This window comes from Indicator indicator, chromosome 4 (genome assembly GCF_027791375.1).
Source record: "Indicator indicator isolate 239-I01 chromosome 4, UM_Iind_1.1, whole genome shotgun sequence".
Classification (NCBI taxonomy): Eukaryota; Metazoa; Chordata; class Aves; order Piciformes; family Indicatoridae; genus Indicator; species Indicator indicator.
The window spans coordinates 5,761,216-5,786,770 of record NC_072013.1 but is presented as its reverse complement, the minus strand read 5'-3'; the positions used below and the strand labels follow the sequence as shown (position 1 = coordinate 5,786,770).

At 51.3% G+C, this 25,555-nt stretch overlaps 1 protein-coding gene across 1 annotated transcript; it reads right to left on the bottom strand.

The window, feature by feature from the left end:
* Positions 1-14,490: 14,490 nt before the first annotated feature.
* PGF (placental growth factor) lies at positions 14,491-20,092 on the bottom strand. The gene is made up of 7 exons (XM_054400584.1): positions 20,027-20,092; positions 19,817-19,856; positions 18,947-19,143; positions 17,547-17,623; positions 15,767-15,796; positions 15,613-15,675; positions 14,491-14,524 (listed from the first exon to the last, which is right to left on the bottom strand). The coding sequence occupies exons 1-7, from the start codon at positions 20,090-20,092 to the stop codon at positions 14,503-14,505; spliced, it is 495 nt and encodes a 164-aa protein (XP_054256559.1). The 3' UTR covers positions 14,491-14,502.
* Positions 20,093-25,555: the final 5,463 nt, after the last annotated feature.

The window sequence follows — 25,555 nt, the reverse complement described above, 5'->3', positions numbered from 1 at the left end:
CACCACTGGTTAAATATGACACTTGAACGACCTAGATCTCTAATGCACCAGTGCTTCCATCTGGTGTATTTAATTCCTGTTCAGACAGCTTCCTGCACTGCCCCATTGACTGCAGGAAACAAGCTCCTAAGTTTAAACTGTTACCTTCTCAGTTACCTGAGGAACTGGATTTCACACGCTCCCAACACAAATTTGTTGCCCTGAGAGGCTGCGGAATATCTGTCCTTGGAGATGATGAAGACTTGACTGGACACAGCACTGAGCAACATGATCTGGTTAGCCCTACTCTGAGCAGAATTTGACTAGGTAACTTCTGGATCTTTCTTCCAACTATGTTATCCATCATTCTACTGGCCTCACTACCAGAGCACCCCATATCATGAGAATGGGAACCCTAAGCTTCAATATCCTCCTCTGACCAATCTCATGCAAGCATTTGAGCTCAGTGTTCCCAGGTCTCTTAAGACAGTACTACAAACAGCAAACTGTCAAGTCCTTGTGCAGCTTTACATGACACAACAGTAGCATTAATTTGGCTACAGAAAGTACAACTAATTCCTACTGACAAAAAACAGGGCGCAGAACAGTCAGATTTGGTCTTGTTCTCTTTGAATGAGTGAAGGTTCCTACGGCACACTGAGAATAGTGCCTTGTCATAGAGGTTTCATCCCCAAAGGTCATCACCACAATGCAACCACTCCACACACCCCACAAGCTTTTTCAGCCCTCAACAAATTAAAAAACCAAACTGTATAAAAGATAAAAGGCCTCAGAAATCTGCGATGCACTGATAGGGAAAGCTCAGGGACATCATAAAATACCAGGGGAAGATAAGAAACAGGCACACTGGAGAGAAAAGCAGTCACTCTGTGCACCTACCTCCCCCAGCACCCTCAGCTAATCTCACTGGGAAGCAAAGGCATCCTAATGCAGTCCCCAGTAAAATGTACTTGCAGCAGGGAATAGGAGAGTCAGGGCCACTAGAACTAGAAATAAACCTTGCTCCACATTTCACTTTCAGTTGTGTTGACTCTCAGGTTCTGAGCAGGAAGCAAATAGCAGAGTGGGGAAAAAAATCTCAATGCAGTAGCTTAATATCTGAGGGAACTGTTAGCTTGTACATCTGTTCTGCAGGAACACTGGAATGTAGCAGCAGCACTGAAACATAACTGGAGTGTAGCAAGCACAATCAGTATTCAAGTATTCTAATCTAAGAAGTGCATTTCTCAAATCCAGAATGGTTTCTTCTCCATCCTCATCATCTCCAGAAGTTGAGACAATGCCAAAAATACGCTGCTTTCCTTATCGGGCCTATAATGCTCTTCCAGAATGCATTTCTCAGCTCATTAGTGTTCTTCTAAAATTCTGGGCCAAGTGAGTTTCATTTCAATTTCTACCCACTTTGCACTAGTAGCATCTTTTTATATTGTTTTTGCAAGTACTTCTCCCCTCATCTCCCAGGCAAACTAATCATTCCCCATCTCAGTTTCGCTAGACCAGTGGCACATGATTGGTAGATTTTTCTCGTACAAGTTGCTTTGTCTCCTGCTCATCCTAGTAGTTTTCTGCAGCTCTTCCTGGTTGATTGAACACAGTTATCATCCTGGGCACCTGCAGCTCTCAGTTTTCCAGCCTTTCACATTGTGGTAATGACATGTCTTTAGTCTTAACCACAAATGAATCCTTTAACATCTCCTAAAATTGCATATGTTATTTTCACATTTACAACACAGTGGATTTTTCACTTGTTGCACCTTCTATCCCTTTCCCTTATCATCTCTGAGTAAAAGCCCTCATTATCCATACAAAGTGAGACAACTGCAGCTAAAAACCTTCAGAAAGAGACAGGCAAGAATAACCAAGCATTTGCTCTTTATGATGACACTTACCTCAGATATTTTGGAGAGCTCAAAGCCTGTCCCAAACAAGCAGAGCAGGAGCTACACTATCCTCAAAATTGTGCTTCTCTGTTTCTTGGCAGAAAGGCACTCCCATCAGGTCAGCCATAGCTCCATGAAGTACTTCCCTTCTGAAAATCCTAAGGAAAAGTAGGCACCTTCCTCCAATTTATAATTATTGGCCTAATCATCTTGTTAGCATATTGGATAATCTAGGCACCATTCTCTTCAGCTGACTTCTTACTCCTAATACCCTCTTCTGCTCAGGTGCAGGAGGCCTTGGCATCTCACTTGGAGACCTAAATTTCTCGTGTGAGGGAACAGCCACCAGTAGAATTTTTATTAACGTCCTCCTGCCCCCCAAGATATCTCAAATAAAATATTTTAAGCTCCATAAATCTGACTTCTCCGTTTAAACTGTTCCTGTAGAAAATTCATGACTACCTTCAGGCATGCTGCCACAAGGAGTTCAACATCACTTAAACCTAGTTGCAGAGAGAATGGAGCTCCAGCCTCAAAGGTGTCTGACACATATTGCAGATTGAAGAAAAAAAAAATCCTACCTATGTGACTCGTCCAGGCTCTCTTTTGGCTCCTGGAGTAATGTAAGAGGTCCTAGCCCAGCACCAGCTGAGCAGCTTAAATTCTGAGCACTTCAGTCCAATTCCCCCTTTCCCTCCTCACACATCCTTTGACCTAACTGATATGTCTTGCCTCTACTTTCTAGCAAAAAACCTTACATTCACCCTAACTAATAAGTAGTGCTAATAAGTTAATGCAGAAGATCCTGTGAGAATTGAAACACACCCCTCTTCCTGTTCACCCTAGATCAGCCCCATAATGAGAAATGCATTAATGGTTGTTAAGTGCAAGGATGCCATCCCTGTCTCAGGAAGTCAATGCATCAGAATTTACTGAGGGCTCTAAGAGTGTTTTGGGAGAGTAGCAAAACGCCGTCACTCTTTTCTCACATTTCCCCCTAGACGCTTGGTGTGAGTCAGTGACAGAAGCAGGCTAATGGGCTGGATGGGACTTTGATCAGTTGTACATAAGCACTCTCTGGAGTTTTTTTATGATCAGATGTACATAAGCACTCTCCGGAGTTTTTTTATATGGGACTTATTTTACTTGACTGATGTTTTCCATAGATGTTTCGGAAGGAAGATCTATGCAGACCAAAGGTAGATAAGGAGTTGCATGAGGCAGCATCTCTCCATATATTTTCCCATGTATTTTTTCTTTGTTTCCACAAGCTTGGTGCTTTGGGCATGGTGTTATGAGAATGAGAGAACTCTAGCCAATACAGTTATTGTTTAGGAGCTGTTTGCTCAGAGGCTTCATGAAGACTCAGAAAATAAGTGCCCCAGAATGCACATGGTACTATAAATTGGTTGAAGTATCTATTTCATGGCACTGAGTGGTTTTTAAAGTGACTCTTGAAATGGCCAGTATCTTTTTTTTTTTTTGTACACTTAAATGCCATTGATAATACTGATTTAGACACATTCATGTTTCTTTGAAGTCCAGTGTTTCAGCACTCATACAATTACTTCTCCAGATGAGTTCTAGGGACCTTGGCAATTGCTTTCTGCTGCTATTTTGATCCTATGCCCTAGGAGTATAAACTCAGTTACAGAAACTCCGTCTGAGTCCATTTAATGAAGTGCATGAATCAGAGCCTGGCAATAAAACCCAGTTAGAAATGAGAACACAGAGAATACTGATCCCCTTAAAACCTTTTACAGCTTTCAGGATCTGCTTGATCAACTTGATCACTACAGCAGGCACTGAGCCTTTCCTGCCAGTTCCCTTTCTTGAGCTTGCTTGGGATTATGGTCACATCAAGGCATGATTGAACAGATCAGCTCATAGCAGCCCTGGAGTATAAGGGAGAGCCCCCATATAACCCTTCTCACACATGCTCAAGGTCCTCTGGGTCAGGTTTTATTACTATCTAATTCAGAGGAAATTTCTACAGCAGTGCCTGCTGCTCCCCTGAGCAACACCCTTTGAGATTCTGTAATCTGTTTTACTAATGGACATGGAGCCTGGATGCTCTGAGTTCACATATGATCATGTTACTGTGCACAGCACACCTGTGCAAGGGTCCCATGACCTCCAACTACCTCAACACCTTCAGACTTGTTTGCAGTACCTTAGCAGGATAAAGAACACCTGTGGTAATGAAGCACACATTCAAATGAGGCCTTTGAGTGATACCTTTGAGAAGTGTGTGTTAAGATAAATGTATGGCATCCTAGCCAAAATTCAGGCCTCAAAGCCAGATTATTTCAGACTCTTTTCTAAATTGCACCCTAGATGAGCACAGATCCAAAGGGTGTAGGTAGGATTTGAATCATTAGGTCTCACACTGGAATCAAATCTATTCAGCTCTTGTCCAAAGCTGGATTCACCTCTGACGTTTACACCAGTCTTCACAGTTCACACCCATCCCAAGGTGCTTTATGCCAGCTGTGTTCAGACCATCTCTGTAAGTGCTAAGGGATCTTATAACCAAGGTGCTCCTCCATCGCCCTTGCTCTGGTAAGCTTTCTCAGAGCACAGCCTTTGTGCTCCATGAAGCATGTTTGCATTGTGAATAAATGCAAAAATCACTCACTGCTTTCTCTATTTCACCAAGCTTGTATAGGGCTGACAGGAGAGATCAGAGAGCAAAACTCCAAACCTCTTATGGCGAGGCTCTTTTGAAATCCTTGGTATGGAATACCTGAGGATGACCTGAGGCTGGGCAGTGACTGGCTTGAAAGCAGCCATGAAGAAAAGGACTTGGGGGTGCTGGTGGATGAGAAACTCAATGTGAGCCACCAGTGTGCACTTGCAGTCCAGAAAGCCAATCACATCCTGGGCTTCATCAAGGGAAGTGTAGCCAGCAGGCTGAGGGAGGTGATTCTCCCCCTCTACTCCACTCTGGTGAGACCCCACCTGGAATATGGTGCCCAGCTCTGGAACCCTTATTACAAGAAAGATATGGATGTGCTGAAACATGTCCAGAGAAGGGCCCTGAGGATGATCAGAGGGCTGGAGCACCTCTCCTATGGACAGACTGAGAGAGTTGGAGTTGTTCAGTTTGAAGAAGAGAAGGCTCTGAGGAGACCTTATTGTGGCCTTCCAGTATCTGAAGGGGGCCTCCAAGAAAGCTGGTGAGGAACTGTTTAGGATGTTGGGTAGTAATAGGATGAATGGATCCAACCTAGGGAGGGGATATTTAGATCAGACATTAGGAAGAAGTTCTTCACCATATGCGTGGTAAGACACTGGAACAGATTGCCCAGAAAGGTGGTGGAAGCCCCATCCCTGGATGTGTTAAGGCCAGGCTGGATGTTGCTCTGGGCAACCTGATCTAGTAGAAAGTGTCCCTGTCCATGGCAGAGGGGTTGGAACTAGATCCTTGAAGTCCCTTCCAACCCTGACAATTCTGTGATTCTCTGTGATCTGCATCACTATTTTCTAGCAGCAGCTGGGGCATTTGTATGGCAGGAAGGTCCTGCATTCCAGGCACTGCACCAAAGGTTGGTTAAAAATTTGAAATTCAATGGTTATGGAATAAAAATGGAAAATACTTTCTGAAGCAATTTCAGGCTCCATGCCTCGCTGCATAGACAGAAACCTCTTGAACCACTAGGCTAGAATCACACCTCATCTATCCAAATTAGCTTTTAGTGTCATGCAAGGTGTACAGTAGAGCAGCCTCAGCAGGCAGAGCTAAGAACCTTGAGCAACCCCAGTTTCTCAGAGGGTCTGTTGCTCTCATCTCTCTGTTGCTTGCATTGGTCCAAGGGTGGGAGTGATTCCTCCCAGCAAGCAGACCCGTCCTATGAATTGCCCCAGCAGGGGGCTCCACTTGTCATGGGAAAGCCACTAACACTCCTGCTGCGGCAGCCCGGTGGGCTTGAGATAAACGACCTTGAAGGTCCTTCCAACCTAAACCATTCTGTGATTCTACAATAGTTCAGCCTGTGCTGCAGATGTTCCTGGCCAAAGGGGCCATGGCCACGCTGGCAGCTGCTGGCTCTGCCAAGGGCTCTTGGATGCTGCAGACCATCGCCACTGACCCAGCTGTGTCCTGCTCTGACCTGGGAAAGAGGAGCTGCAAAGACAGGTTAAAGCCAGCTCCTGCGCCTGAGTGCTGAGCTTGTCTCTGATTTGGGTACCCAGCTTAGGCTGATGTTCATGGACGCTATTTACTTTTAATAAGATCAAAAAAAGTCTCTGTTACAATTTGCTATTTTTCCTCAACAACCTGAGAAACTACCCAGAAAAAAAAGACTCCTGCGTCAGAGAGGTCCCTCCATACCTGAGCTGCTGAAAACCATTTACAGGCTTTCCATCCTGCAGCATATTCAGCAGCAGAGGCAGTCTGGATGATAAATCACACAGAGTCAAGACTTCATCTACACAGCTGCTGTCATTGAGCTGATTTTAAGCATTGGTGTGTTGAGCAGTACTGCAGATGAGCAGCCTGAGACAGGTTGGGTGTTTCAAAGGGAGGTGATGCTGGACACCAAGGGAGGAGCTTTACAGAGCATCCCTTGGACTCTCAGTATGGAGGGCAGACCTGCTCCAATGAGTAGCTGCATTTCTCTCCTTCCTTGTACACACTTCAGCATTTAAATGCTATATTACCAGTTTCCCTGTGTCTGTCACTGAAGAAAAACCAAGCAGCATAACCACTGAACTCCCTGCTAGCCCTCGGTCTCACCTGTCTTGGGCCAGCTTTCTGCTGCTACTTCTGCCATAAAGGCAGCAATGGCTGTCTGGCAACGTTCTCCAAGCCACTCACGTTTCTTAAAGCCAAGAAAATGAAAATGCCAATCCAGAAATGTTATCCAAGCAGGAAAAACTATTTCCACTGAGTCTGTTTCCCAAGTCTGACAAATGCACACACTAAAGAGCAAACCCCCCGCAACAGGGGAAACCACTGCAGTGAGGAGAAAGCCCACCATCAATTTCTGCTAAGAAGAATGTTTCTCTGTTCCATCTCCTTACTCATAAAGTCTGGCTTAAGAACAGAAACAAGGCAAATGTAAGTGAAGATGATAGCTAAACACAAGGACTAAGCAAAGCAAGGATTTCACCCTTGTTTTCCTGCCTGGCTGGGCACACAAGGCAGGAGGTGTAGGTGCACACAGCAGGTGCAGGGCAGTTGCTGCCATAGTTAGCACAGCAAGGGGGCCAGCCCAGGCAGACTGCCCCAGTGTGGCAGTTCAGGAGGCCTGTGCAGCCCACCCTGAGCTGCAGCCAGCACCAGCTGTGTTCAGCTGCTTTCCGAGACCAGTGCCCGAGGGAGGGTTTGCTTTCTTGCATTGTGAGCACAGCAAACTCAGAGATCCATTGAGCAAAGAAAAAAAAATCATGAAACAGCTTGCAGGAGAAGATTGATTAGGAAACATTGACAATAAAAATTGGTTCCTTTCCGCTCTGGGGAAAGTCACAGAACCATAGAATGGTTTAGATCTGAAAGGACCTTAGAGGTATCTAGTTTCACCACTCCTGCCATGGGCAGGGACACCTTCCACTAGAGCAGGTTGTTCAAAGCATCCAATCCGCCCTTGAACACTTCCAAGTAGGGGACATCCACAGCTTCTCTGGGCAACCAGTTCCAGTGTCTTACCATCTCACAGTAAAGAATTTCTCCCTTATATCTAACCTAAATCTACCCTTTTTCAGTTTAAAACCACTACCCCTTGTCCTATTGGCACACCCCCTGACAGAGTCCCTCCCCATCTTTTCTGTAGGTCCCCTTTAAGTTAAGGTCTCCTGAAAGCCTTTTCTTCTCTAGGCTTAATGACCCCAAAGTGCTTTTCTAAAGTGGATGAATTAAAGTTCACTTCATGTGGCAGCCAGAAGGAACTGTTCCCAGTTCAGAGAAGGAAAGAGAGTACTGGGAGATGAGGTAGTCACTGAGGATCCCAACTGACAATCAAACAAATTCTTTTTACCCTCTTCCTTTGTAACAGGAGGCATAACTCAGAACTAGCTGGCCCCACTGTGTTCTCTGCTAAATTTTTCACTGTTGGCTATTGTGTTTATTTTAAAAGGGAAGGGAAGAAGAGTGGAAAAGATCTAGTTCAAATCTGATCAGCCTTGGACTGTCTGATCTTCACTGAGATCCTGAGAAATAAGACCCAGGAGACAGAGAGACACAATGAGAGAAGCAGGTGGACGCAACTGGGTCCAACACCTGGGCTAGGATATCAATCTCAGCTCACCCCAATGCCCTGCTTCCTGCTGCAGCCTGAAATACAGACACCCTCACACCAGTGCAGCCCCACTGCCAGCTGCATAACAGCCCTCTGGTGGGAGGCAGCTTCAAAGTCACAGCCTGAGCACTGTTCATCCATGTCCCACTGGATGCTCAGCGCAGGCCAAGATCTCTCCTGAAACAGAAGGTGAACAATTTGCAGAAGGGCTGAATGCAGCAGGAAATAGAAACAAAAGACAGGTCTCTGTTGTCCTCAGAGCCTGACCCACAGTTTTGTTGTCCTAGAAATACCTCCAGCTGACTCCCACTCCTTTCACACCCCTTTTTTTCTTTGCCCTGTTGCTCATTGGGCTGAAAGGCAAACTCTGGTGGCTCATCAGCCATCTTCCCATTTGCAGTACTCTGGAAACCACAGACACATCTGAGTGCCTTCATACCTTTTTAAGAACTTCCCCTTCCATTGCTTTTCTGTTTGCCACAGCACTGGGAACAACACTGCTTCTCTTTAGTAAAGGCAAAATGAAACCATCACCTTGAAAACATACCAACATTGACACAACTACTGTTTTAACCTCATTGTATGTTGGGAGGACTGGCAAATGAGGCATTTTTGATGGGTAATGAAATTCACACAAACACTGGTGAAGTCCAAAAGAGGTTGCCTCTTCAAATGAGCTCTTCGCTCTGCTTTTTTTAATGCAGCTGCACCACTTCTTTGAAACTTTTGTGACCACATCCAAAATATTGTAGATATACTGCAGGGCCAGTTCTGGTTACCCAGCTGCTGAAGGGAAGCCAACTGCAGACAGCAGCAGGTCTACAGGTTAAAACTAATTAACAATCAGGAGAACCTCATGACAGTCCCACCCCCTGTGGCATGACATGCCAGGGTGTGAGGTGAAGAGGGAGCTCAAGAGCTGGGGTGAAGCTTGTGAAAGCTCACAACCACCCCAGGAGTCAGCAGCCACCATGCTTACAGGAAGCTCAGGCTGATACAGCGAAGGTGACACTGAGATCCAGCCATCAACTGAGACTGAGATGGAGACAAGGCAAAGCAGCCCTGGGCTCTGACCAGAAATTTTAGGGAGAAGAGCCGTTGGGAAAAGAAAACTGAGACAAATCAGGGAGTGCAGAGGAACCCGTGGGTTGCTTCTTGGGTCAGTGACCCCATTTTGTTCAGTTCACACTCATGAATTTAATGATCTCCCTAGGCACTAGACAGCTCATCACACAGTGCACTGCTGCTGTTGTTCCTGCCAAGCTCAGCCTTGCTGCTGGCAGAGGTAAGCAGCGTTGTTGTACTAGTTTCCAAGGAAATAAAAATCAGAGAAGATATTTTCAACCGAAATCACATTAAAACACAATTTTGTCCCAGGTGGATACTTTTTTTTCTTTTTTAGTTCTTCTTCTTTTCACCATGCAGTACAGATGAACCTGGATTTCTTTAAATGACTCAGATTTGTAAAGCACAAGTTTCATTGACGTGTCAAGTAGAAGCCACTACTACCATTTGGATGGGATGTCCCTGACTCAAAAAATAAGCAGGTCTGAGCACTTACCTAGTGTTATTTCCAGCACAGGAGTGCTACCATTTTGTGTCCTGGTTTCAATTATTGGTCAGTCACTGGTTGAGATTTAAGCAGTATTTTTCAAATAGAAACAGAGCAGTCAAAAAAGCAAATGGTTGCTCACTATCCCCTGCCCTGTACCCAGCCTCCTACTGCCCAGAGGTACCTTTGCAGCAAGCTGCAGCAGAGAAATATTTTTGACACAGCTGTGGGCTGTATTACAGATGTTTGCTTGACACCTTACAGAAACACAGCCCTAGAAACATGGATGACAGCCCTACTACCTTGTGCCCAAGCTGGGAGAATGGCAGAAGAGCAATGCCTCCCACCTACACATGGGCATAGAGTTCTGAAGTGCAGAAACAGAGGCAGAAGCCCAGTATGCTGCAAACACCCTGAGCCCAGTATGCTGCAAACACCCTGAGCCCAGTATGCTGCAAACACCCTGAGCTCTGTATGCTGCAAACACCCTGAGCTCTGTATGCTGCAAACACCCTGAGCCCAGCATGCTGCAAACACCCTGAGCCCAGTATGCTGCAAACACCCTGAGCCCAGTATGCTGCAAACGCCCTGAGCCCAGTATGCTGCAAACACCCTGAGCCCAGTATGCTGCAAACACCCTGAGCTCTGTATGCTGCAAACACCCTGAGCTCTGTATGCTGCAAACACCCTGAGCCCAGTATGCTGCAAACACCCTGAGCCCAGTATGCTGCAAACACCCTGAGCTCTGTATGCTGCAAACACCCTGAGCCCAGTATGCTGCAAACACCCTGAGCTCTGTATGCTGCAAACACCCTGAGCTCTGTATGCTGCAAACACCCTGAGCCCAGCATGCTGCAAACACCCTGAGCTCTGTATGCTGCAAACACCCTGAGCTCTGTATGCTGCAAACACCCTGAGCCCAGTATGCTGCAAACACCCTGAGCTCTGTATGCTGCAAACACCCTGAGCCCAGTATGCTGCAAACACCCTGAGCCCAGTATGCTGCAAACACCCTGAGCCCAGTATGCTGCAAACACCCTGTTTATTTTCACAGGGCAGCGGACTGCTGATTTTTTTTGCTACCAGAGCAGCAAAACAAACACACTGATACCAAGGTTGCATTTGCAGTCCTCCAGAGTTCCTCTGCATCTGTTTAAAATGCTCACAAGCCTGAATGAAGGAACAAATCCTAAAGCCCCTAAGAGGGAAGGATACAGGAGCTCTCCAGCTGCATTGGCTAAGCAGTATGAGTCTAAAAGAGAAAGGATCCAAGAAGCGTGTTAGGATGCTTGCCTGAGGGCAGAGCAGTAGTCAGATTTCCAGGTGTTTCTGCAATTGTATATTCTTCCAAAATACTGAAGAGGTCTGATTAGAAGGATAGAAATATCCCCTTCAACACACTCTGTGACCCAACAGCAGCAGGTTTTGAGAATGAAGAGACACTTGCATAAGACTGAAAAGAAAAAAAAAGGAGATCTCTTCACACCTAACTTTCTTACTGAATGTATCCTGGAGAATATCTCTAAGAAAGTAATCTTCTTTGTGGCTGCAATTATTAATTAGTTGAGTGTTTAAGGAAAAAAACAACAAAACAAAACAAAAAACCCACAACCACGACAAATCCAGAAAACACTTGCTTTAATCAAGACAAAGCATTTAATAAATTTGACCCAGCTGTGTGACCACTGTGGATGTGGTGCTTCTGTGTTTTTTAAACTCCTGCAAAGAAATTACTCCCCCATAATTTCCCCCACATGTGGTCCTAGTCCCCTTTGATGTAACCATTTCCACTTCAATCTCTTCTTCACCCCATCTACGTGCCAGATCACGTCTGGCATTTTTGACCCTCTCTCCTCACAGAGAAATCCATCCTACCTCCTTCCCCCTCAGCCCTTCCCCCAGTTTGGCTCTTCAGAAGATCAATATTTCATTTTTTCTAGACAGGACTAAAGTCTTCCTAGCTATCACTACAAGCCTGAGAATCTCCTGGCTTCTAGAAGGCTTTGGCAGTCATCACTCAGGGCATGCATAGCAGGACTCCAGGGACACAGCCCAGCTGATGTCCTGCTACAGAAACAGCTCGAAGAGAAAGCCCAAACTCTTTTCCTTGTTATCAAGTTCCCACAGTACTGTAACACCAGATAGATTACCAGGCAGCATGGGGCAGCACTGGGTCCCCCCACACCAGCTAACCACCAGCACATCTTCACTTTCTTTCCCTAGGTGGAGGCTCTGGCGCAGCTAATTTCTGCAGAGGCAGATCCAGTTAATCCTAGTTTGAAAAAACCTTTGTGAGGGAACTGGCAAGCAGTTAACCCCTGATTTTAAACTCACAGCCTTCAGGCTCAGATTGATAGCTTTTCCAAGTAAAGTGAGATTAGGAAAGTTTCCCAGCAGACTTGGGGAGTCAGTATTTGAGGCTCAGCAATGCACATGCTAGGAGGCATCTGTGGGTGGTGATGGTTCTCTGCCCTCAAGCTAGAGGCAGAAGAGAGACCTCTGGGAGTCTTAGTAAGGAACAAGCAGGCTAAGATGAAGGAAGGAGTAACAGGACCAATTAATTTCCCCCACCCCCAGCTATTTAACTGCTCTTAATTGTTGCCAGAAAGAATACTTACCTCTCTAGCCACCTAAGGAGGGCTTCTTCACTTGCTTTCAAATGATAGGCCACATATCTTAGGAATCTCTCTGTGTTCTCCTGCAGCATCCCTCTACACAGGACCCATGCAAAGACCCAGAGTATGTATGTTTGGGTGGACAAATCCAGTGAAGGACAGAGGCAGGGACTAGATGAGAGGACGGAAGCTGTTTTCCAAGGGGACACAAGGGAGAACAAGAACAGGCTGAGGCACTTGTTTCAAAGTGGATTTTATTCCAGGCATTAAAAAGACTCTGGCTCATGCTTTCAAGAAAAGGGAAAACAAATCTGGGCTCTACATAAATTACATCTGACAAAGTGCAACTTGTGAGTGGGGAAAACAAACCTTTTCAAAGTGATTTCCTTACAGCAGTAGTTTCAGCTCCTCTTAAATAATCCCCCATTGCTTCACAGCACATGAAATTACATTGGATGATCTGATACAGTAACAGCTTTCTTAAAAGGCATTAACCAATGCAAACGCTCTACCTCGACAGTCTAGGGGGCTGTTTAAAGGAAAACAAGGGTGAGCAGCTGCTTATTCTGACTGTTAAAGAAACAAGTCACTGGGCCAAAGTTTGAGGGCTCAGTCAGTTTGCTTTCCAAAACCCCACCGAGTCCTGTTCCAAAGTATGGCACTACATGGACTCTGGCGGGGGGGGGAGAACAAAAACAAGACGACACCACCCACCCCACCCCCACCCCCAAATAACATCATTCCTTCTTCCCTTCAGTACAAGGGAAAGGGAAAGTTTGCTAGCAATGAGTTTGGACACGTGTTCCAAATTTGCCCACACTTCAAAGTAGCAGTTTGTAATACACCTCCTTTTCAGCAACTGCTAAAATCCATTGGAAACCAATGGCTTCCAGAGGATGATGTAGGGGGGAGGTCTGCAGGGCCTAGAGGAAGGTCCTGTGAGCTGTTTTCAATGACAGCAGATTTTTTTTTTTTTTTTTTGTGGGGAGGTGACCTCAGGAGAACATGTCCACAATCAGGTAGAATTAGGGCTCTAACCCTAACTCTAGGGCCTAACTCCAGGGCCAATTTAAATTACTGACATCTAGCATACGCCCACCTTTTCCCTTTTCTCCCCTAGACTGGAGTTCCTGAAGGAGGACAGCATCCAGTCGTCAGCTGACAGTCCCAAATGGATGCCAGTTCACACCCTGCCAGGCGGCGAGCAGCAGGAAAAGAGGCACAAATCACCACAGCTAGTCCAGGTACTTCTGCTCCAGAAGCTGTCAAGTAACCCCCAATATTGGAGCCAAGCAAAAAGTCAAGGGCAGTGGCCAGAGTGCACCTTCCCCCACCCCTGCCCTGAGACCTGGGCATGGACCTGTCTGACTGGGGAAAGCAGGAAACAGCAGCACACAGCCTCCTTGGTGAGGACCACCAGCCCCCTACAAAACCATGGATGTTCCTAGTAAGAGACAGGGCCCCCAGAGCAGCCTGCCCCCACACTGGCTGAACAAGCTTTGGTAGGTGTTTCTTAGGTAGGAAGGCTCATGGGCAGCCTGCTCCCACTGCCCTAACCTTGCATCAGCCCAGCCAAGGAGAAGGAAAGCCAGCAGGACCACCCTCCTCCAGCCATGCTGAAGGGCATTACCTGCAGCCGCTGGAAAGCAGACAGGAGTGCTTGCATCTGACTACTACAGGTTTTATTGAGCAGGGCAGCTCTGCGATGTGGCTGTATGTGAGGAGCCCTGGCACCCCAGTTCCCGCCCCTTCCCCATGAGGAGGGCTTCCGAGGCATATTCCCTAGCCCGGACTGCTCTGTGCCAAGGCTGGGACAGACACAGACATGCAGCTTTGCCTGCCCCAGCTTTCCTTCCTCCCCAGCTGCAAGGCGTTGGCAGGACAGAGCAATTCTGCAGCTGCAGCCCTCTGAGCCATCTATGCTCATCCCCCAAATGACACTGTCCCCAGCCTGCTCCAGCAGCACATCCACCAGCTCTGCTCCTCGCCATCCCCAAGGTGCACTCAGACACCAGCACGCTGCTTGAGCTCCTGATCTTCAGCCCCAGGCCTAGTCATGGGTCCTATTCTGCTGATGATGGTGCAGATGGGGCAAAGGAGTCCTCAGTTCCAGGCTGTGTTACCACCAGGGCCAAGCAAGGGTTCAATCAGCTCTTCCCTGCCAGAGTCCTGTTCCCCACCGCTGCTTGGAGGGGCACCCCACTGGTGCTTGGAGGCTACCTGCGTGGTGTGCCACATCTGCAAAGAGAGCATGACGTTGGGTGAGCACTGCCAGCATGGGGAGACACTAGGACCCCTCAGTTCACCCACTCTGCCCTCTCTCTGCCTGGCCCCTCCAGCACTGAATTGCACAGGTGAGGACCACAAGCAACTTCTTCACTGTGGGGAGTGAGGATAAAGGGGCTGCAGGCCCTGGCTGTGACCTGAGCAGCAAGCTTCAGACAAAACAGGGAAATGTGTCACAAAAGTGCCAGACAGGTGCTCAAAAGTGCCCACAGTGAGTCCAGTCTGCCCTGTGACAGCAATGTTAGGGGTTGGAAGGCACCTCCAGAGATCATTGAGTTCAACCCCCCTGCCAAAGCAGGATCACCTAGTGCAGGATGCACAGGAACACATCCAGGTAGGTTTTGAAAGTCTCCAGAGGAGACTCCACAACCTCTCTGGGCAGCCTGTTCCAGTGCTGCATCACCTACACCATGAAGAAGTGTCTCCTTGTGTTGAGGTGGAACTTCCTGTGTTCTGATTGTACCTGTGGTATCTCGTCCTACCACTGGGCATCACCAAAAAGAGCCTGGCACCTTCATCTTGACACCCACCCCTCAGATATTTACAGACATTGAGAAGATCCCCTCTCAGCTAGATAGCTGATACAAGGTACGAGACTTAACAGCCCCAGGTGTCTCAGTCTTTCTTCATAGGAAGGGTCAGGAACCCAAACAACAACCAGTCAGGGACAGCAGGAAGGACACAGCTGGCAGCAAGATGAAGCTGAAACTAGAAATTCATGGCTCCAGGAAACTCAGCATGGTCTGTGATTGTGATAGAACTACACACCACCAAGTCACCCAGTCCATTCGTCTCTGCCTTGAGTGGCACTGGCCAGCTTTGAGCAGCTGAGCCTGGGAACTACTGAGCATTTATTAAGCCTTCAGGGAAAAGCCCATTTCTCCACAGCCACCCACTGTTCCCAGTGTCCTGCTTTCTCCTGCATGTGCTCTGCATAACCGCGTCCCTGCTCACAGTGTCAGTAAAGACTTAAAGGCTGAAGCTACCCACCCCAAAGAAAATCCGCCCAGAAGACACCACCCATACCTGCCCCTACTCACAGTTCACAGTCTTTACGTTTCCTCTTGTCTTGCCTTCTCTTGCCTCGGCCCTTGGACTTCCTCCTTCAAAACAAAAGTACCACAAGAGAGGCTGATGCATGGGAAATGAGACCCACAACCCCAGCTGGTTATTGCCACCCCTGATGTCACTTACCTTGCCAACTTCATCAGGTCCTGCCGGGGCCTGTGGGGCAGCAAAAGGACAGGGTGAGGTGGTCACTTGAGCAGTGCTGTCTATTGAGCTGCTGGAGGTGGTTTATAGAGAAGTCCCAGTGCACAGCACAATTTACACCTTATTGCTCATGCTTAAAACAGACCCAGTATGAGTTCCCTCCATGCTATCAACTCCTCAGCCAGGAGGTGATTGCAGTGGTCAGTAGAAGGCAGAGACAAAGGGGCAGTGGATGGTTGGCTTCGGAGACATGTCTGGGGATGTGACATTCTGCCCCACGAAGCTGGGAAGCACAGGTTCTGATACTCTCAGTGACAGCTTTCTTAACCCAGCTAGTTAAACAAGACCCAACATCCTGAGTAAACATAAGACTTGTTGCAAAGTCTCAGCAGTGGTGCTCAGACAACAGCCATGACACACTTGGCTTAAGCGTCCTCCTATAGGTGCCAAGGACAGGACATCCACCACACCTACACTAAATTTCAAAGGAGAGCAATGTAAGGGTATGGGAAACAGCTTACAGAGAAGTGGAAAGGTGCTGCATAAGCAAGAAATTTACTGATTCAAAGGCAGCCTGTGCTTGTAGGAGATCCCCTGGGAGTTACCCTAGGTAGGAAAACCACAACAGACTCAGGAAATTCCCTGCATGGAAAATAGCTGGAAGCAGAGAGGGGAAGTAACACATGTGCTTCTTCCCACTCTCCCTTCTGCATTCACTGACAGATGCTCCAGAAACAGCATGGAGCAGGACAGACCTTTGGGTCTGCTCCAGCACAGCCACTCTTACAACTGCAGGGGAATACCAACCCGGGGATCCTCAGGCTCTTCTTCCAGGCAAGAATCATGCCTGACAGCTGCCCAGCAGGACACTCAGTCCCCAGTTTTCATAACACTAAATTGCCCTGGGATCATGATGGAGAGCGAACACCAGGGCCCCCCATGCAGAAGGTGCTGGAGAGGTTTTGTGGCAGGGATGCACTATGGGCGACACTGGAGCTGCTCACTGCTTCCTGCTCCCACAGCACTGCAGCCCCTGGGCAGAGGCCCAACCCTGACCAAGCTTTCACCAACTCTGGGACACAGTGAGTACCCCAAGGGGTTAATTATTTGCCAGGATTCTGTGGCATCCATCCCAGGCCAGCGCTGCATATCCGTGCCAGGTTGGTGCTGCATGTTTTAAGCTTTTATTTGTCAGCTTGGATGTAGACCTCTGCTCTCCAGCCCTGGACAGGGCAGCTTCCCCTAAATGGAGGTACAAGGGTCCAGTCCTTCATCTTTCTCTTTGGGCCGTGGTCAGGCTCAGGTATGCCAACCCATGCTCAGCCACCTCCTTGGGCACACTGCCCCATACCAAACATCTGCCTCAAAGCCACCAGCTCTGTTACCCACAGGCAGCTCCTCCAGCCAGAGGAGGACACACACCAGGCATGCCAAGGCAGCCACAGGGATGGCAGCAGGGGGATAATGCACAAACATCACTGTGCATGGAACTGGGGTGCTGCAGCAGTATGTGCGTGGTGTTCAACCTGGCTGCACAACACTACACATCCCCCTGGCTGCAGGGAGCAGGCTGCCAGAGGCACAGCAGCCTGCAGCTAAGCAAGAGCCACAAGCACCAGTAAAGCCCAGTATGGAGACAGTAGGGGTGTCACAGCACAGCTGAGGTGCCCCTAGGGTACCCTTTTCCATCATGCAGGGTGAGCTGTCAGGCATGCTTTTGCTGAAGGGGCAGAGGGGTGCAAAGGGAGCCTGGGGTCCCTACCTGCACTCGCACTGCTTGTGCTCGGTGAATGCCATCTCCACATAGGGTGCCTCCCCATTTGGCTTTATCTTCAGCAGCTGAAAGAGGAGCAAAGGTTACTTCCCAGGTGGCCAGCGGCAGGAGGGGGCTGGAAGGGCTCCCACCACACTGCCTGGCCACCCCAGCCTCTCGGGCAGACGCGTGTCTAACCTGTTCCTCGGGACCTCCGGCAGCGGAGGCTCCACCTCCGCATGCAGGCAGCGTCAGCCCGGCCCGGCCCGGCCTTCCTGGCAGCTTGGGAGGTTCTGATAGTGCTGCCCTGCATCTTCAGGGCTGTAATTTAGTCTTGTGGTAGTGGGATTTCCCAGCCTTAAAGGAGATTTTTCTGTCCCTGCCTTTGTGAAGAGCTTTCACATACCTGACCACTTTGTATATCTCCTTTCTCTGACAGAAATATCCCCCGATTGTGTATTCCAGACCATTCTCATTGCTGCTGTCTCCTCCTGACACCTTTCCTGCAGCACCTAACCTGAAGATCATACCAGAGTGCATCTCCAGCCCAGCAGTACAGGAGGTCAGGTTGAACACCCAGGGGCTTCACAGGATATGCTCATCATTGGTGTGGTCCATACTAGCCCCACAGAAGTGCCTGGCCTTGCCACCCCATGCACAACAGCAGGATCTCTCCCATGGAGGAAGACCTGTGCTTGTGGATCTGCCTCCCATTTATGTCAGGTTCTTGCTCCACCTCAATCAAGATGTTTTTGGAGACTCCTACCCTGCCTTTCAAGCTGAGAGGCCAAAATCACTAGTGATGTATTGCAGGCACTCTTTAGTCCATCACCCATGGCAAAGTAGAGCTTTTCCCTGCTCCCTGTAGCAGCAGCAGGTCGACAGCACAGCACGAGGGCTGCAGGGTGAGGCTGCCTCGTACACAGGAAAGAGCCAGACGGCAGCCTGTTCCTAGCCCAGGATCTCCCACTTCACTTTGCACAGCTCCCACAGTGGGGACTGGAAACAGAGCAGGCACAGCCCTTCATGCTCACCATGCTCCCAGCACTTATTCACTGTCACCACCACTGCAGGCATTTCCTGATAGATGAAAGCCTTGCTTCTCCCTGCGATTCAGGGGCAGAGCCATTTGCTACAGCAGGCGGAGTAATAGGCAACTGGGACACCCCCCAGCCCACTGCAGGATGGGTCTGGAAAGGTGACAACAGTCAGAAAGATGGACCATGCAGAGAAGCACGGAGCAAAGCCAGCACCACCACGGGCCTCAAGGAGATGCCCAAAGAGCAGGTAGAGGGAGCCCTCCTGGTTTGGTATGCATTTGAACAGTTTAAGTAAACCCCCTGCCCCATTTTCCATGCTGCTACTACACACTTGACAAGTAGTTCCCCCCTACCCAGTTCAGTGCTTACCTGCATGGTGACCGTGCTTGTCTCTACAGGGACACAGAGGAGACCCTCGTCCCCACAGCAGCCTCCGCAGCGCTGCAGGGAGACGCAGGAGGGTCTGAAAATATACTCCACCTCGTTGGGAAATTCGGTAATGACGTCCACCAGCTGCTCCAGAGGCCGGCAGAAACTACGATTCCAGATCTCCCGAAAGGTCAAGACTGCAAGAGGCAAGGATGGGGTGCTAGAAAGAGGTGCCCCGGAGAGTCTGAACCCAGCTGAACCACTGCTGAGGCAGGGGCAGCGGCCGCGGCAGGGTCCTGCAGCCGTCACAAGGGCACAGGGGTGCAGAGGACCCTCTTCTGCCCTCAATAAGCTCATCACCACACTGGCATGGGAGCTTGCACAGCCACTACAGCCACCCCGATCAACTCTTTCGCCGCCTGACCGCCCGCTCCGTCTCAGGCAGTTCACCTTCCCTTTGCCTCCTACCAAAACGGGACTGCCCCATGCCCTGCCTTCTCTCAACAGGCACAGAAATCCAGCCCCGCAGCAAGCAACTGTCCCCTCGGGTTTATCAGGGGGTAGCAGAGGGGCACCGAGGCGGTGTGTTCCCGCTCAGGACCTACATCGCAGCTCCGGCGGGACGAGCCCGGGGCAAGGCTGCGCTCCGATCTGGCCCGCAGCGCTGCCCTCTGCGGCAAGCGCCCGGAGCGGGCTAGGGGAAAGGGGTTGCTCCGAGCCCCAGCACAGCTCACCACTCATCGCCACGGGGCTCCGAAGGAAAAACGGCCCCGGGGGAGCACCGAACCTCCCACGGCCCTGCGCGCAGCCCGCCCCGGGCTGCCATCCCCTACCAATCAGGGCATCGGCTGCCGCCCGCTGCCAACGTACCGGGCGGCTCCGCGCTGGCCGTTCCTCGCACCTCCGGGACCTGCAGGGAGGGAAAGGCGGACGCTGGCAGGGGCGGCATGGGGGGACCCACAGCCTTTTCCCCACCCAGCACCGGAAGCAGCTGCCCCGGCGGCCACCAATAGCCCGGGCAGGAGCACCGGCGAAGCCAGTCTGCCCCACTTCGACCCCCCTCCAGACCTCGGTTCTCACCAGGGCGGGAGGCGCTCCCAGAGCCCCGGCCACCAGCAGTCGTAGGAAGGTGCCGAGCAGCCGCATCGCCGCTCCCGCCGCCCCGGCACCGGCTCAGCGCTACCGCCCCGCCACCCCCAGCATGCCGCCCCCTTGCCGCCGGGCCACCGGCCCCGCCGTGCCGCCTCTGCCGCCGCCGAGCCATGGGAGAACGCCCCGCTCCGCAGCCGTATTTCACCGCCACCGCCCCGCCCCGCCCCCGTCCTCCCCGGCCCCGCCGCGGGGCGGGAGCAGGTGCCCGGCCCGGCGGCCGCGGGGATCGCTAGTGCCCACGGGAGCGATGGAGCGCCCCCGCCTCCAGCCCCCCGTACCAGTACCGGCCTTTTCCCCATCGGGCTGCACCGGAGTTTCTAGGGACCAGACCATGCCCGGAGCATCCCCGGGAGTCGGGAAACACTGGGGCTGTATCGGGGCTCCTTAGCTCGCCGAGCTCCCCCAAGTCCTGTCTGTCTCTTCCAGGGTCGGTGTGTGCTGGCCTGTGTCCATCCAGCCGCCCAGTGCCCACCCAGCAGCCCCCTTCCCATCCATTCACCCCATTCTCCTGCTGTTGCCCTGTATTCATCCAGACACCCCATGCCTGTCCCACCTACCCCATTCCCCTCTAGCTGCACCATGCCTCCCAGCCAGCCCCTGCTGTCACAGCCCTGGCAGGGGGTTTCCAGCTCCCTCAGCACCAGGTCAGCATTCTGGTCCTGTCCACCATGAGGGTCCCTCCAGCTTGTGAGGGGAGGGGGCACAGCATTTTGCTGGAGCAGGTCTGGGGCCAAACTCTGCTGGCAAAGAGCAATGTGGCCTTTTCCATTCTATTTTTAACCCCTACCGGCCAGGGAAGCTGGAGCTACGGGAGGTGAGAAGAGATGCCAGTGGGCAACATGATCCCCTGTGGGTTGCAGGTCCCAAGGAAATGGCAGGCTCTGTGTTCCTGTCAAGATTCACATTTCTGTTCTGGGAGAGTAAGGAGGCTGCTCCAGGGCTTCCCTGCCCACCTCTGTGTGAGGTCTATCTCTGTGGCACGAAAACCATGGGGTCTGCCTTTAGGGGAAGCAGGACATGTCAGATGTGTTCCCCTAGCCTTGCCAGGCCATGCAGGTGCCAGTGACTCAGGTTTCAGCAGGAGCTGGGCTTCATCTGGAGCTTCCCAGCATTGGTACCACTGAGTGCATGAGCAAGCTCCTGGAGTAGGGCCTGGCAAATGAGCAGAGAGATGCTGCAGAGATAAACATGCAGAAATCCTGACCCCTCAGGGGGCAGGGGGGCAGTTCTCTGCAGTTCACCACCCAGCAGCACAACAGAGCTGGGGGTGCCAAGAGCTGCCACAGCAGTGTTTGATGTCTGTTCCAGCTCTCACCCCTGGCATGGCAGCAAGGAATAGTTAATGTCCACACTGCAATAGCCGTAGCATACCTGTGTCCTCCTTCTGCCACCCAATAGACCCTCCTGGGAAAAAGGGACTCCCTCACCTCCCCAGGGATGTTTATGAGATGGGAGAGCAAAGGGAGTATTTCCTCCCACCTGAGAACCCAGACCAGAGGCCACCCTGAGCAGCAGCTGCTGTCAATTTGCTGGACAGACAGAATCCTGTTATTGCAAAGACCGTGACCACACTGGGCCTCATGCCTGTCCTTGCAGGAAGGTCCCTCAGGGCCACCTCTCAGACACAAGGCCAGCCTCTGGCGCTGGAGCAAAGGGCACTCCCCCAGGAGTGGTGCGGCTGGGGAGACCAGCCCTTAATTGCTGAGTGCAATCCTGTTCCTGGTCTGAAGCTATTTCTTCAGAGGCCTTGGGCAGAGTTTACATTCCTGGGATGAGCATCCCCTTTCTAGGCAGAGCGGAGCAGAGACAAGAGCAGAGAAATAATATTTGGACACTGGTAACCTGTGACCAGCAACATCCTCCTGCAAATGGGAGAAACGTCCAGCTGGCTGGGGCCACAGCAGCTTGCTTTCCCCTCTGCTGTGCTCCTTCCCCAGGGACTGAGCCTACCATTCCCTAGCTGCAGGACAGGGATGGAGGTTGATGCTATAAATGCACCACCGTGTCACTTGCACCACCCCCCACTGAGCTCTGGGGAGCCAAGCTATGCACTTTGGGAACAAGGGATAGAGGAGGCTCCAAGGACCAGCCAGGGATATAAACCCAACAGAGACATTTCCTTAAAGGGCAGATGCCTCCCCCATGGTGAGCCCCATGCAGCATTGCTTCAAATATGCCATTGCCTGTGCCACCTCCCTGCCCTGCTCACAGTGCTGGAGAGGGAGGCAGGTGAGGAATGATGGTGCACCCCTGCTGTGGGTGAGGGCCAGCAGTGCTGCAAGGATGGCCAGTCTTGGCACCCAGCTGCAAGCACAGCATGGCACAGCCCTCTAGGGGAACAGGCTCACCTCCATGCCTTTTACACCTTCTGGGTGACAGACAAGAACAGGGGCCCAGGCTGATGGAGTACTGAAGGAGTTCAGCAGATGCAGCCATTCTCTCCCACAAAACTTCACCCTGCTCACCACCGATGAGGATCCTCTAAGTTCCCTTTTCCATAAAACAGCCCCATTTGAGCATCAAAATCCTCTCATGGGCATCTTCTCCCCTGCACAATCCCACCTCTGTCATCTCAGATGAAAAGAGCCCAATAAAAATTAGTCCCTGTGTCACTCTTAAGCCGACTGCAGCCAGCATCACCCCTGAAGCCCTTGGAGAACACCCCTGAAGTCTTCAGAGTGCCCATATTTCAGCCTTAGTGTTTTGTTGCTTGCTTTCTCAGCCCTATGATCTGGCCCTTAGACTCCTCAGCTCCCTCCTAGTGAGTGTGGAGGACTAGGTTCATAGCTAATGCTGAGATAAAACAGGTCAATCTTCTGCAGGCTGTCTTCACAGTGGGGACGGAAAGCTAAAGGCAGAGGGCTGGAGACTGGCTGGTTGGAGCTACATGCACCTGTGTGTGAGAGTGGGAACAAGGATGGGCATGGTCTGGTAGGAGCCTCCCCAGCAGCAGCGCCTCTGCACAGGGAAATCCAGGCCTCTCTGCCTGGACATTGCCAGTGACTTCTGCTGGGAAACACAGGAATCTCCTGTGCCCTTGCAGGCTGCACCGTGAGCCCAGGATGGTCAGCACTGCTCCTCAAGCAAACAACGTGCAGACAACCTGCCTGGGTATCTGAGCTCTGAAGAAGTCCCTCAAGCCATGCCATGGTAGCTCTGGCTCTGAGAGGCAAGGGTGGCAGCACATCCCTCGCTCCTGGCAGCTGGATCTCGTGGCGTCAGTGCCTCCTCCCGGGCCAGGTGTGCAGGGGGATGTGTTTGCCGAGGGAGAGGCTGACAATAGGGGGAAATGAGCCGTGCTGCACACCTCGATGGTGGTGGCTTGCGGCCCCAGCCGCTGCTGCCCGCGGCAGACGGAAGCGTCCGGCCTTAGTCAGCCCTGGCCGCACGTGGCAGGAACTCTGCTGTTTGTTTTGGTTTCTCAGTTGGGGAGTTCAGCCTCCCTGGGGGCCTGTGGCCAAAACTGCAGGCACCTGACGGTCCGTCCCATGCCTGGGAAACACACAGTCTGGCCCCCCTGGGCTGCAGGCCCTGGGGCCAGCGCAGGTCAGACACAAATTTTGGAGGGGCACAGAATTGGACACCAGAGTTGTCCAAGAGCTCTCAAGGAAGGAGATCCAGATGAGAGGAACTCGTGTCAAGGCTGGCTGCTCCTCTCAGGCACAGCTTAAAGCCCCCGTCAGGGCCGGGACAATACCACCAAAGAGGAGGTCCCCAAGATCTCCAGACCCAAACCCTGGGAAGCTGTGGCACTCAGCCAGCCAGTGCTCCAGGACCAGGTCAGCGGCTGACAGATCCAGGGCCACTCAGCTTCATGCTTCACCCTTCAGCACACACCTAGTTTATCGCCAAGGCTGAGCCCAGGGCAGAAGACAAGACACCTTCACACTAGAGCAAAGCTGCAGGCAGGTGGCAAAGTGGACAGGAGAGTTACTGATGACCAGCCATCTCCCAGCTCAGTCATCCCAGCAGTATCCAGTGGAGAAGTGGCAGAGCACACACCACCGGGTGCAGTGCTCAGCAGCCAGCCAGCTGGGCAGCCCCATGCAGCAGGGACTGGCTGAGCCATTGGTGTTTGCAGTAGAGCACAAGCCAGAAGCAGGGTGAGGCACTGAGAGCTCAACCACAGCCCCAAGCATACGTGGGTGCCTACAGGTAAGCGATTCATCAGCAGCCTCCACAGGACGTGCAACCACCAAAAAAACAGTGCCTTGCTCTTGAGCTGCCGAGAGCCCGAAGTGGAGACACAGCACCCACCGCACAGCTCACCCTGCTCTGCCTGAGCTCCTCTGCTGAAGCCCTGGGTGGGAGCAGAGCCCTCAAATCCCAGAAAGCCCATTGGAATTCCTCTCTGGCAGCTGCAAAGTCTTGCACTTGGGAAAGCCCAAGCAGGCTGCGACCAGGACAGACTGGTGCAGCAGCGTGTGTGGCCCTCCGCCACCGGCAGCGGTGACACACCCTGGGCCCGCACCAGGCAGAGGTTATGGCAGCCCCGGGAGGGATAGGACTCTCCCAGCAGGAGCGGAGCAGACCCCCAGGAAAGAGGCAGAGGATATGCCTCTACCTGAAGGGTGGTTATAGCCAGGTGGGGGTTGGTCTCTTTTCCCAGGCAACCAGTGACAGGATGAGAGGACACAGGCTCAAGCTGTGCCAGGGGAGATTTAGGCTGGATGTTAGGAAGAATTTCCCATTGGAATGGGCTGCCCAGGGAGGTGGTGGAGTCACCATCCCTGGAAGTGTTTAAAATAAGACTGGATGAGGCACTTAGTGCCATGGTTTAGTTGATTAGATGGTGTGGGGTGATAGGTTAGACTTCATGATCTCGAAGGTCTTTTCCAACCTGGTTAATTCTGTGAAATTCTGTGAAAGATATTTTTCCAAGCAGATCCTGCACTTCTAACCTGTTTCACCTCTCCTGGGAAAAGGGCAGTGAGCACTGCATGAAGAGGTTCACAGGCACAGATCTCCCACTGCTCTGCCGCTGCCTCTCACTGCCCAGCCCTCTCAGCCCAGCCAGCTGGTGGGCAGGGGCTGCCAGGGCTTCTCTCCCCTGCCAAACTCAAACTCAATCCACGCCCAGGCCAGAGCTTCTGGCTGCTTATCACGTGGATGCAGTTCTCCTGCTTTTAGCTGTCATAATATTGACACAAAGCAAAATAATAGTGACGGCAAGACTTTGCCTAGCTCTGGAAGGCAAACAGGCAAGGAGAGGGGGAGCAGCAGACTCCAATACTGTGCAGGATGGGGCAGCAGCCCATCTACTTCCAGGCTCTGCTCCCCGGCATCATGCCTGCTGATAAGGGGTAGGGGAATTGGTATGCAGGTAGGGGGAGGGATGCAGGCTCCACAGCAGTCTTCCTGCTGAGGAGTGAACGTGTGCATCGGCAAGGCTTCGTCTCGGAGGTTTTCCCAGAATGTGGGTGGAGGAGTTGCTCATCTCTCCCTTTCCCTGAAACC

Excerpts from the sequence above, each read along its gene's own strand:
- PGF (XM_054400584.1), bottom strand. The coding sequence starts at position 20,092 with ATGCGGCTGCTCGGCACCTTCCTACGACTGCTGGTGGCCGGGGCTCTG. Across the intron at positions 15,797-17,546 it reads CACAAGCAGTGCGAGTGCAG|GCCCCGGCAGGACCTGATGA; the intron begins GTAGGGACCCCA and ends GCTGCCCCACAG. Across the intron at positions 15,676-15,766 it reads GACCTGATGAAGTTGGCAAG|GAGGAAGTCCAAGGGCCGAG; the intron begins GTAAGTGACATC and ends TTTGTTTTGAAG.